The sequence below is a fragment of the Branchiostoma lanceolatum genome, chromosome 7 (assembly GCF_035083965.1).
Source record: "Branchiostoma lanceolatum isolate klBraLanc5 chromosome 7, klBraLanc5.hap2, whole genome shotgun sequence".
Lineage (NCBI taxonomy): Eukaryota > Metazoa > Chordata > Leptocardii > Amphioxiformes > Branchiostomatidae > Branchiostoma > Branchiostoma lanceolatum.
Window position 1 is genome coordinate 11,488,382 of NC_089728.1, and position 13,032 is coordinate 11,501,413.

Consider the following 13,032-nt stretch of genomic DNA (forward strand, 5'->3'; position numbering starts at 1 on the left):
ATGATGACTTATAGCACTCTATTATGAAATTCAAGAACATTTATAAGGTTAAGAGCAAATTCTAAAATTCTGTGGCATTGACACATTGTACAAAACTTCCTAGCAGAATGACTGTGTCCCATACACATTGAGATGGGACAGGAGTCTAACTAAAACATCATTGCTGTCAAACTCACTATTAAAGTGGTTTATTTAAAGTGATAGCCCCCTGTTGATGGTGCTGTTATTCTTAACTGCAGAATTAACTGTAATCTACTGACAATGTCTCACAAAAGGCAGCATCCTCTGCAGCAGGAGTGGATGAGATGTCTTATCAGGAATATGCAGCGTGGAACGGACCAATCAGACTGGGGGCTTGGAGCTATTTGCTGTGTGAAGTGAGGGATGAAATTACTTGGAGAACCATTGGAAAAGGTCAATTGACTGGCAGGTCCAGCTGCCTCCTGCAGCACTGACCCCAGGTTTAACTAATGACTGCTCTGCACTGGGCCCAGAAGTACACTGGTCAAGCCAAGTACCCGACTGACAGAGAACAGAGCCTAACAGGCTGTGCGTGTGCAGCGGAGGATTTGGACATGTCAACCTGAAAAAGGAGTTTATCATAGAGCTAGAAACCAATCAAATGCAAATTTCTACTAAATTGGGACAGACTTACAAGGATGACAACATCAAATTACTAATGGTTTAACGACCCTTCATCAGCACAGCACATATACATGTACACTAGCTTTGACGGCACACAGCATGACTGCTTGATGGTATTATTGTCACATCCATATGTAGCTCTGCATATCTAATTTTTGGTACCTTTTATTTATTTGATGATAAGAAATCCTGCAGTTGGTAAGGTTGTGCAATAACAATATCCTTATTATTTTACTGGCCAGCATGAAGAGCACAAAATGCTTCAATTGCTTGGCTGTACATAGAACCGAATTCAAAGTGGTGAGTGGGCTTGTACCAGAAACAGAGGAAGTCTAGATGACTGGTTTTGTACAGGGGACCACTACTGATGGTAACTCTCCACTAGCATGATGGGAATATTACAGCACCCTGCAGTGAAGAGTAAAATTGCCTCTGCCCTTTCAGATAGAAGAGGTCAACAATTCAATATGGCAACTGGACACAAAAACATGTCTACAAGCAAAGAGTTTGTTAGATGCAACTATATTCATGGTTAAATAATGAAAGCATTAAGCTGTGAGATACAATTATGAAAAAAAAGTAAACATGAATTGTTACTAAGCTTGACTTCTAGATGCCATATTGCTGACTCTACCACACATCCCAAACTATCAATAAGGCGGTGTTTTATACTAAAGGACATTTTCAATTTATAGGAAGATGGCTTTGGTGAAGTATGTTGCAATTCCAACTAACATGTCTACAGAAAGATATAATCAAGAAGCTGCACTGCAATCAGAGCTACATGTACTTTCAACAGTTAAATCAAACCTACAAGTTGACAGTCTTTTGGGGACCATTCTTCTTGTTATAGCTTGATATGACTTCTAAATGATCATGAAACAGATATGAAATCATACACCATGTGCAATATTGATCAAATCAATCTGGAAGTTGTCTGGGAGCGGGGCATCAAATGCAGTGGGAAGTCAGGGATGAAATTACTTGGAGGAACCTTTGGAAAACATCCAATATAAGATAAAGCATCTAACATTCTTCAAGTTGGCAGGTTGAGAGAGTAATAAGACATCTGCTGCAGGGAACACATTTTACCAGTGAACATAAAAAGTGTTTACTTTTGTATACATGTACTAGACTAAGTGTAATTGTTTCTTTGACAAAAATTTGTTACTGGCACTAATGCCGACTCTCTTGATTATGCAGGGTACCCTAAGACTGCCACATTAAAAAAATTGGGCTCTCTCATGAATGTCCTGAACACCTGGATACCTGAAGAGTGCATACCTCAGGGATTACTGATGCTGCTTTTAGTAGATCTCTTCAAATTCAGTTTTTTCAATGAAGTGGTCTTCGGGCACCAGGCAGAGTTGACATTACATGTACCATCATTTGGTTCATTATTGTTGGAACGTTTCTTTAATCATGTCCAAGCATGACAGTTGAAGAATGACATCACATTAGACCTCCAGATGGAAAAGTGATAAAAAACAATATAAAGGCTTATGAAAAGACAATAAATAAAACCATTTGATGACAGATTTTAATTGTGCTTCATCTCTGTTGGCACATGCCATTGAATAAATTATGCCTGAGTCATTGTTTCAATTACTCACATAAAACAAGCATCAATATTTGATTGCCACCAAATGCCAGCAGTTGTACCAGCTCTGTCCAGTTCTTCCTTCCTCAGATGTTCAGAGTAACTGAAGATATTACAACAACAATCGATAAGGGATGGGTAAGGGAAGTTTGCCTTATTGGATTAATGTTGGCAGTCACGCCGCTGTAATTTCATGAGTATACATCTTCTGATCTTCTCTTCTAACCTGATTGTACAGGAAGGGGGTCATACAACAGGAAATACAAAGTCATTGGTAACATAGGAAACAGGAAATCGTTGGTACATTGTAAAACAGGCAAAGACAGAAACACTCATCCAGCACATCTAACAAAAACATGATGATGTCAGACTCAGGGATAAAACACTTAGTCATAAAGCCAGGTTAACTTGATGGATCAAATCAACTGGGAAATGAATCAAAGTGATTCAGGCAACAGAAAAAACATTGCATGACAGTGATGGTAGTAAAATTGTTGAATGAAAGGGAAAGGATTCTGACTCAAGTTATAATTCATAAATGAGTGTCATATCAAATCTCCATGTGGAATTGGTATCAAATACAAAACACGGAAACAACAGCTGTCTTTATTGATCATAATTGTCAATTGAAATGTGAAATGACACATGCTACAAACATTTCCGTGTCCTATAGCTTTCTAACTCTGTGCAGCTACAGGGGCTACACACACATCATAACAGGGTGTCCTTCCTGAGCTGTACGTTGTGCTTGTGATCATGTACGTATGGTACAACAAGCACAGATGCAAAGGAGGTCAACATCATAACGTCCAACGGCTGTTCCAAGTGTGGTACAAAATCAATGTCTATCTTTAACATGCATGTCAATCTACATTTGTCTGATCTGCCTAAAAGTCAAAGCAAAGGAATTATCGCTGTACCAGATGTTTTATTGTCCTCTGAGAAGAAAGGCCAGTAGACAAAAACATATTCACAGGTAACAGACAGTGTGCAAAGGGCAATATATGGGCCAACTGGTTAAATGATGAACAGTTGACCTATAAATTATAGGGTAGGCTTAATGCAGGTGTGTGAAGAGAGGCCGTTTATCATCAAAACTGTCGGATACTACCTTTGAAGGTACCGAGAACCTTTAGACTGACGTCATCGCAGATGGCCTGCTACATTTAACAAGGTGGTGCATTAAGTCTGCATGATAAATTATGGGGATGAAACCTCATCTGTACATGCGTGGCTGTCATAGCCATATGCTCATAACTAATTATCACATATGATATTTTTTTCATAACAGAGCCAGCTCATGTTGCACATAGATGATCTATCATTGTCTGACATGAAAAAGGTTTACAACATTATGGCCTAAGTTTTGACAAGAACATTGCTGGATTGTTAATATTGTCAACCTTCTTCCTATTGAGTTTAACCAATACAACTGAATATACAAACTAACATATTTGATTGGACTTTTACATCTCAACTGTACGAAGGTCCAGTACAAATTAAGTTAGTTGATATAACAATTCATTGTTTATAGTACATGTATGTATACAAACTGTTGTATGACATTTACCTTGTATTATTTTGACATTCAATTATATTTTTTAAAATTTGAGCTGGTACAAAATGCACTTAACAACACTTAACAACATTACTTGTACAAGACTAGCAGTTGTGTCCATGAGCAGTACTCAGAATAAATGGCAGGTGACCTCAGAATGTAGAGATAACTGCTGCAGCTGCAGTATTATAGAATACTGAGCAATTTTGCCAATCATACATCAATCATAACTGTAAAACAAAAATCAAAGACGCATTTTGAATCTGTGCTCCCAGGGTGTCTTCCTATAATAGACCTGTGTCAACACTGTAATGTTAGTAAAATGATGCATGACCCCTGGGATATTACTACTGACTGTGTGATGTATCACAGCGTAGTAACATGATTCATTCTTGTATCATACACCAAATGTCATGCAATGCCTCTTTGTCTGCTGCACAGGCTAATTCAATTTCAATATTTTTATTACTTTTTGTAAGTCAAACTTTTCAGAAGGTTTGTCCAATTATCAGGCAGCAGCATTTCTGTGTGTCTAATAGTGGAGACACATATAGTCAGAAAGACAGACATCCTGGCTTAGGGATGTTCTAAATTGACAGGCATTTAAAGCCATGATGACACACAGGTCAGGTTATCATGTTAAAGGTCACTGAAGGTCACTAAAAGCCCTGTGACACAGCCTGCCCTGTCACTCGCTCAATTTAGAACTGGCCTGTATTCTATGTAAAGGAGTTCTTCTGTGTATTTTACTTAAGGATTAGAGTCTGAACTGCCCATAATTCTTTTATTGCTTGGAAGTATTTTGAACCATATCATTTGTAGCTATTAGTAAGGGTTAATTCTAACCAAACCAAACCAAACCAAACCATGCATGCGTGCACACACACACACACACACACACACACACACACACACACACACACACACACACACACACACACACACATACACACACAAAAACACCTCAACTCAAAAGATTTCCTACACACCTTTTTTACTGCAAATAATTTATTTCCATGAATAAATAAAAACCAGATCAGATGAGATATATTTAGACACCAATTATTGCTAAAAGGCAAGGTCATTTCCCTTCAAGTGCCAAGGGGTCAACACAAGGTCACCTAGATGTATATCAACATTTTATTCTCTTTTCTTGCCAGTAAAATGTAGCATATGAATGTTGATTGCTGCATTTTTAAATGATCTAAGGGTCAGCATTTCTCTTGGGATGTTGATGGTAAACACTGATCATCATGTAAGGTTTCCAGATGCTAAGTTTGTATCATGTAAGTTACAGTTTTGGCTTTTCCCAATAGCTGGATTTCAGGATGGGCTTTTACACAGAGTTTGGGCACAATCGAGTCCTGGACACTGACAACAGGTCACGGTTCTGTACTAAAGGTCGCTAAAAGCTTTGACTTCCTGGCTCATTGCACACTGATAATGTTCAAGACTACACTTAAAACTGTCAGTTTACGAGAGGGCAGCATTATCTGTTTACCAACTACACATCCACGTAACCTTTTAGCTTCCTAGGTTATTCTGATTTAACCTTCGGCATGCTGGGCATTCTATAAACCAGGAGTGACTTGGAGGTGTGGTATTAGCGGGGTCCTTCCTGCATTTACTCACACTGATTATACCTGTCAGAGCAGCTCAAACTCATTATGTTAAATGTTTTATTCTATACACCTTTCCTGCATATTTCTGACCATGTATATGAGTCAACGTTGAAATAAAAAGGCTGATACTGTGTCCTGCTACTGTTTAAGAGGACATGATATATTATGTGTATGGCACGGTTGTAGGTAAACATCAAAGAAAAAGAGGATGGCACAAAGGAACAAAGGTGGAAAGAGGCAACAACACAAACACAGCTAAGATAGAAATCTAACATACCAGCATTATTTGGTACACTAAACAAACTATTAACCCAACACAGACAGGCTACATGTACGGATAAACAAGACCACCTAGGCACGGTGCATTCCTCTTGGCAAATGCTCAAAGGAGAATACCTGCGCACATGACAATACACCATCATTGATTCCATAATGAACAAAAAGCCTTTTCCATGTAAAGGTGAATGTATGCAAAGGGCATGTCAAGGGTCAACAACAGACACAGTAATTGACTCTTATTGAAGGAGAGAATTATATGTTGAGTCTTCGGGTCAGAGCCATTAGCGAATTTACTTCTATTTTGTCTCTCTCTAGAGGGTGTAATCATGATAATCCACATACAAGAGAAATCACAGCTGTGAGAGGAAGGAGAAGAAGGGATTTGCAAGGAGGGAGTGTAAAGATGAAACCTCTGACAAGCATAGCAAACTCTCAACCTCACTCTCTATCACTGCTGTACCATAACCAACTGAAGCCTCTGCAGACTGTTTAAGGTTAAAGATTAACGAAAGCCTCTCGGAAAAAGTCTGAAACTTCGTTAAAAAAAAAACACTTCCCAAATGACCCTGCAGTGCACCATTTTGTAGGTTACATATGGGCTGCTTATCCAGATGGATTGTGGGATGTAGCGTCCATGTATTAGACACCTCGTACCATTCCACTGCCGGTTACCAGGGATGAGCCACCAGCCAGCCAGTCTACCGTTTCTGATTTATCCCTGCTGCGAAGTGGAGAAGGATCTGCTGTGGATGTGCTGTCAGTACCACGGACACGCCCCATTAGTGAGGAACTATGGGAAGGGATGTAGTGCCCTTCAGGGCCTGATGAGGAAACTAAGAGGAGACTAAGGTTAGCCAGAGGTCAAATTGTTTGGACCCTCAACAATTTAGCCACAGAGAAAATTACCCACGTTGGGCACTTTCTTACTTATCTGTGTTTTTTTGGCTTCGTGAGATTTCCTAAGACTCCCATTCATGTACAGGTACAGCATACATGTAGGTTACTAATATTCACGTTTATTGGTTCCAAGCATTACTTTTCCCTGCATTTGTCGCATTAATTGCCCTTTAAAAGGTTAAGGCAGTCATAAATATACAGGATAAGTCATTCCCCTTTCCCTTTAATTACTATCTCCTCATGAATTCAATCATTCTTGACCCAACAAATCTCCATTCTTGAAAATGTACCACTTGCCTGACATCAGACCTTTTGTGAATTTCTAAGTTTTCTGATGTTATGATTCACCCTTTCTTCAGCCCAAGCACAGCTAAATTTAAATTCTTAGTTAAATATTAATCAGCAGTTTTCAAACAAGTGTATTTGAGTGTAAGTATTTGAAGAAACTTCTCTGGGCATAAGTCCTTAATTAAAGTCGTGAAATTCAAATTCACATTTTCACCCACTTTTAGTCTGTCGCTTTATACATAAATCCTTCCACAAGAGATGGAGGACTTAATTCATCAACTTGAGGACAGTCTTCCATTGAGTAGAGAATGATTACAACCAAATAGTAGCTGTACCCAGTGGCCTGGAAGTATCCTCAGGGTTAACCAATACAAGACTGAGATAATATTATAATGGAGATAGCTTACAGACGGTCCAGGGTTCATGGCAGAAAGGGTCGCTGGCGTTAATACCTTAATGGCACAGGGGTTCCATGTACCTTCACTGGAATTAGATTTAGATGAATAAAAGACGCGCTGGGAGGGGATAATTTCAGGGTGTATGCCAGGGTCAATTTGGATGATGAGTCTGAGGAATACAATTTTCTCTCCAGCGAGGGGCAGGATCAATGTCAACGGAGGGGTGATGTTGTGACTTTCATGAGGTATCTTTCCTTTGCAAGATGAATATGGACAAAAACTTGTGATAGCTTCTGCTTGTTTAAATATGACTGAACAGTTAACATTGTTTTTATACATTTATGTTTAGATGTTAGAAAAACGTAGTGTGAACAGTAGTTAAGCTGTATTGACATACCTTGTTACAGTGTATTACTATGTTACTAAAATCAAGTCTACCTTTCTGTATCTATATTTGTAGAAGACATTACGAATCTCTCTGTGCTTTTGTCAATAAACTTCCTTACAGCAAGCCTTTCAAGTAGTGTGTTTTTCACATCAGAGGCTCCAGGTAACAAACTCACATTCAAAGCAATGATATAACTGACAAACAAAATGTACAACCTTATAGCAACACAAACACAACATATAACCTGCTAGAGGTAGAAATGTAGAAGACGTCACATGAAAGCGTGATTAAACTTAACTACCTGTGCCAACAGACAAAATCAATGGAGGTTCAGACATTGATTCACACTAATGACAGCTTTTCCCAGCAGCCAGAACACCCAGATTAAAAAGTGACACCACAGGATCCACAGGGACTCACTTTGCAAGGATCCTACATGGATGAGTTGTTGTTGAGCTTTTGTGTGGCATCTCAACTTAGGCCTAACAGGAGAAGGGGCCACTAAAGAGCTTAAGGTTGAATTAAGGTTCAATCACCATCCATGGACAACTATATTATAACAAGAAAAAAAGCGTGATAGTTGCTTCTTTTTGTAGCCCATATCCCTCTAACACGACTGGCCAAAGCAAACTTGGTACTTGTACTTGTACTTGAATGCTTAAAATCAAACCCTGTATCAGGGCTACTGCTTTTAAAGGCTGATGGGGTTGTTAGGAGACTTCTTCCTTGATGAAGATAAGACTGTAAATAATACTGGGTGATCGTAAATGAACCCAAAGAAGGAAAAAAGTTTTTTGATTGTCTCTCCTCAACTCCTATAATAAAATACCACTTCCAAGTCAAACATTAAGGATGACATAAGATGTGGTAAGGCGGCCCTCTCACCTGGTTTGCTCCGTTGGCGCTCCATTCCGTCACACACTCCATGAGCCTCAGCATCTCCTCCGCCAGGGCCTGCAGGAGTCTGGACAGAACCCTCTCCACCAGCAACGGGGAGATGGAAAACACCTGCAGGAGACCACACACAGATGGAAACCCTCTAAATAAGGGGTGGGATCAAAAACACCTGCAGGAGACCACGCACAGATGGAAACCCTCTATCTCTATATAATGGGTGAGATCAAAAACACCTGCAGGAGACCACAGGCAGATGGGAACTTTCTACATCTCTCAGAGTACAGTTCTCTTGACTTGGCGTTGATAGCAGTTTATTAACCTGTTTGAGACAGATGTAACTTGTCAAAGTACAGAAAACCAGAGAGAGAACTTTTCAACCCTTTATAGTGTTGTAATATGATCAACTAGGTCTTGTTTTATTCTAAGATTACAACATTTAAGTTTGAGATTGAGTCACAAGCTAGACACTAAAAGGGAAAAATATGACAGTAACTTTAATGCAGAATGAAATTACAATACCTATTGTCAAGAAGCACAGTGCCACTAGAGAAATGCTATCAGTGTAAGGGATACAATGTACATGCAACTGTTAACCTTAGGTTGAAGTACTCCATAATATTTATGCACCTATCAGGAGATGAAAGGAAGGACACAAAGCCAAGATAAACAAAGCCGGAAAGCTGCAAAATCCTAAACACAGGAAGCGATGGGTAGGATGTTTGCCAAGGTCTTCAACTTTGTTCTTATGCTACTTGGAAAGCACTTAAGCTGAACCAAAGACAATGTACTTAGACATTCATCACATAAATGAAAACACTTGTCTTAACAGTATGATTTTTGGTTGAGAAGCCTTCTTCTATGAATCCATTTTCTTAAATTAAGAAACATTGAGATTCATGTGTCTTTTTCCAGAATCTTGTCAGTCTAAAGTAGCACTTGTTGTGTGGTTTAATGTGAAGATGTACTAGGTTTGGAAAGAAAACGGCAAGAATAACAATTTGAAGGAAAACGTCATGAGTCTGCCAGAGGATTGGACGGGACATGGTCACGTTTATAAGCAGGACTGTCATTACAAAAAATACATGAATGGAAGTACACTCACCTCAGCATGAACTGCAATAAGGTTCATAAGGGCTTCCTTCACATAATTCCTCACACCTGCAGATTTCCAAGAAGCGGCAATAAGAAAAATATGATTTTGCTATAATCTTATTGCTTTATATTCTCTTGAATAAATATGTTTTACCGTCTTGCCAACTATTTTTCAGTACAAAAATCGTAATCTGGTGTGACCAACACTAATTCAACACCCTTCTCCGGACCTAGTGGCCTGTTCAACACAAAATCGGTACTTCTAAGCTGATGAATGAGTGAACCGAGGAACAAGACTAGTCCTCTATTATCCAAAATTTGATGCCATTCTATACAAGTATGCCATTCTATAAAACTAAACTGCAACCATACACAATAACATGCTATTTTGCTCTTTACAGTATCAGTCCAAAATTTTGTTCAACTTTTTAGCTTTTGTTAAGAAAACTTTGCAAAGGATGAATTCTTAGTTTGGAAAAAGGAATACAGCTACATGTAGCTCACCTCTCGGAGGAAGACAGTCGTCCCACATGAAGTACCCAGCGTACACCCCCGGCTCCAGCGCCCCCACCAGCGGGTCTGCCTTCTGTTCCAGGTACGCATCAAACAACTTCTCATCCAGGGCAGAAAAACAGCTCTGAGAGCCCTGCAACATATAAAGAAAGAAAGATTTTCTTCCGTCAAAAGTTTTTTAAAAATCTCGACAACTTTTGATTTGAAGTTGGCCTGACTTTTGATTTGAAGTTGGCATGACTTGATATTACATTTTAAACTTCAAATCGTTGACCTCTCGTTGAACTCTTGCTCTTCAATATGGTGGCACTCCATGTTGAGAAGGATATTGAATTCTCTCATTGAAAAATCCTTTGCTTCCATATTGGCATTGGCACATTGGAAGCTAGATTGCGTTTTCACGGGCTGTTGAGGAATTTCATTTTCTCCCAGCCAATACTCAACAGTTGTTGTCGGCATGTCCTGCCAAGCTCAATTCCTTACCCAATACATAAGGCGAGCACGGGCAACAAACTTTACCGAAAAATCCATTTTGTGTCAGGGGTAATGAGAAATTTGGGGTCCCCTTGGTGACAGCAATGGTGAAGGATATAGATCAGGCTTTGTCTGTGGGGAAGCAGTGACTCACATGAAGCAGAACTGGGGCTGAATGAAGAATTATCAGTAACATTCTTGTATGACAATATCAACCTTTCTGACACGCACAATGTCTTCACCTCACAGCTTCAACTAACGATAGAGTTTAACTTCTTTTACACATTTCTAGAAACTTTTTCAAATCTTCATGGTTAACATGATTTATTATACTATAGAACCATTGATATGTCTACTACCATTCCTACTGTTTCCTAACTGCTTATAGTAAATTCAACATACTATAGTACACTGTCTTGTAATATTGGTTGGTCTTGTAATATGTTTGCCAGTCAGAAAAGATGACCAAACCTCTGACTCTTCCCATATTGACCATGATTACTCTGTGTCCCACCTCTGGCCATGGCGCCCACAATTCCTACCTTCTTAATTGAATCCCAGGCAGCTCCTGGCTAAGTTTATCAGGAACTAAAGACTTTTCAATTTCCCTTCAATTAAAGTCATCAGGCTGAGATGGACGGAGGCCATGGTTTTCAATTTCCCCACAGCAGAGTAGACATGGTTTTTCACATAACAGATCATTAGTAGAGATGATAAAATACATATAGGGCAGGAAATTAAAAAGATAGAATATCATTTTCAATACATCACAACAATTTTTATCCCACTTTTTAAAAAATCTTAAAAATTTCTTTCTTCACATGCCAATGTAATCTTGTTTCACCTTGACATAAGTTTGACCTTGATGAAACATTTGTTTCTTGTTTCCTCCACAGTTCCTTCAAATTGGCTTCCTCTCTTTCTTGTACATGTACCTTCAGGTGGCAAACCGGCTAATTTTCCTTAAACAAACATCCCAGATTTCTGCCCAACATGTGCTGAGCGTTGTTTCTTCAGGATTTATTTCAGGAGAGAACTTCCGCTGGTTGTCAGAGAAAAGCCAGGTTGAGTTTCATGATGGATACGGTGGAACTTGCCCTTGACGTTCAGACAGTCTTAAGTTTCTAAATCACTTCCTTTGACTTAATGAGCATGCCAAAATGTTCCCGGCGACCATAACGAAATTAGCACACTGGTATGTTAGCTACCGGATGTCTAAAAAAAGAACTTACATTAGCATTAATTAACATATCTCTCGTTACTCTTTCCTGTGCATTTTGAAATTGAGAACCATTCTAAGCATTCTGGTTTGAATCTACTCTAGCTCTATTAATACATTACTTTTTTAAGGTAACTGCTAAACTTTTCAGTTTCAGGCCTTGTCCTAAACTTTCACAATACAGCAATGAAATCATCTCTCTAGCACTGCCTGATGAAATGATATAAAAATGCCAAAGGATTCTACATCATCGTTGTTTTCAGATTAACTTTTAGCATTATTTTAAGATATCTTGTTGGAGACCCTGTATAGAACCTTCCACCAACGGTGGGCTGTGTTCCCTCAACACTCTCTTTCCCAGCAACAACACTACAGGCAGTGCTGTTTTAATGGTAACTTAAAGCTTTGGTACTGTCAGTTGGCTTCAGGTGGGCTTTTCCTTCTTGTCATCACCTGACCAAGAATGAACCAGGGGGAGCACTGGCGGAGATATTGAACTTGAGATAAGAAGGGGTTAGCTTTCAAACATGTCAGGCGGTAGCACTGAAGACTGATAATTAAATCCAGGATGTGTGGTTTAAGAAGCTGGCACCACATTCAGCTTTTGTTGATACTTCAGGTGGACGTAGATAGTATATCTGTGAACATGCTGTATTTTAGATAGTTCACAGTACTTAAGGTTGGATAGATAAAGAGAAGCTGTTCATATAAATACAGGTCATTGGCTTTCAGGCATGCCTGCAACTCTTGGGTCTGCATCTAGGAGGAAATAGAATTCAACATTTTCTCTGCTTTACAGAAATGCATTTTGAAATGTACATCATGACATTAGACAGACAATACATTTTCGGGAACAGTCTTATATGAAGGTGACACAGTATTCATTTCAATAAAGTTCACAGTGTTTTTGAGCAAGACTACAAGTTGTGAGTTTAATGTCCTGAAAGCCAGCCAAAAAGAAATGTGCATCTCCAAACTAAAGATATGACATTCTCTGCTAAACTGAAATGAATTGTTTCATCCTGACTTACATATCAGACTGACAATACTACTTCTTAAATATTCATAGTTTTCGTATTATAAATGCTGGTTTTTCGTATTATACATGTACATGTATGGCAATACCCATTTTCCTTAAGCTTTCTAAGTGTCCACCTTGAAT

General features: G+C 39.0%; 1 protein-coding gene across 3 annotated transcripts in view; it reads right to left on the bottom strand.

Annotated features, from left to right (window-relative positions):
- Window positions 1–13,032, bottom strand: part of LOC136439277 (exocyst complex component 2-like) — a 42,943-nt gene that overhangs the window by 8,233 nt on the left and 21,678 nt on the right. For all 3 annotated transcript variants that reach the window (XM_066434598.1, XM_066434601.1, XM_066434599.1), the window contains 3 exons: window positions 10,169–10,310; window positions 9,675–9,730; window positions 8,561–8,683 (listed from right to left, as the gene is read on the bottom strand). In XM_066434598.1, the coding sequence (XP_066290695.1) occupies window positions 8,561–8,683; window positions 9,675–9,730; window positions 10,169–10,310 (321 nt within the window). The remainder of the gene's footprint in view (window positions 1–8,560; window positions 8,684–9,674; window positions 9,731–10,168; window positions 10,311–13,032) is intronic.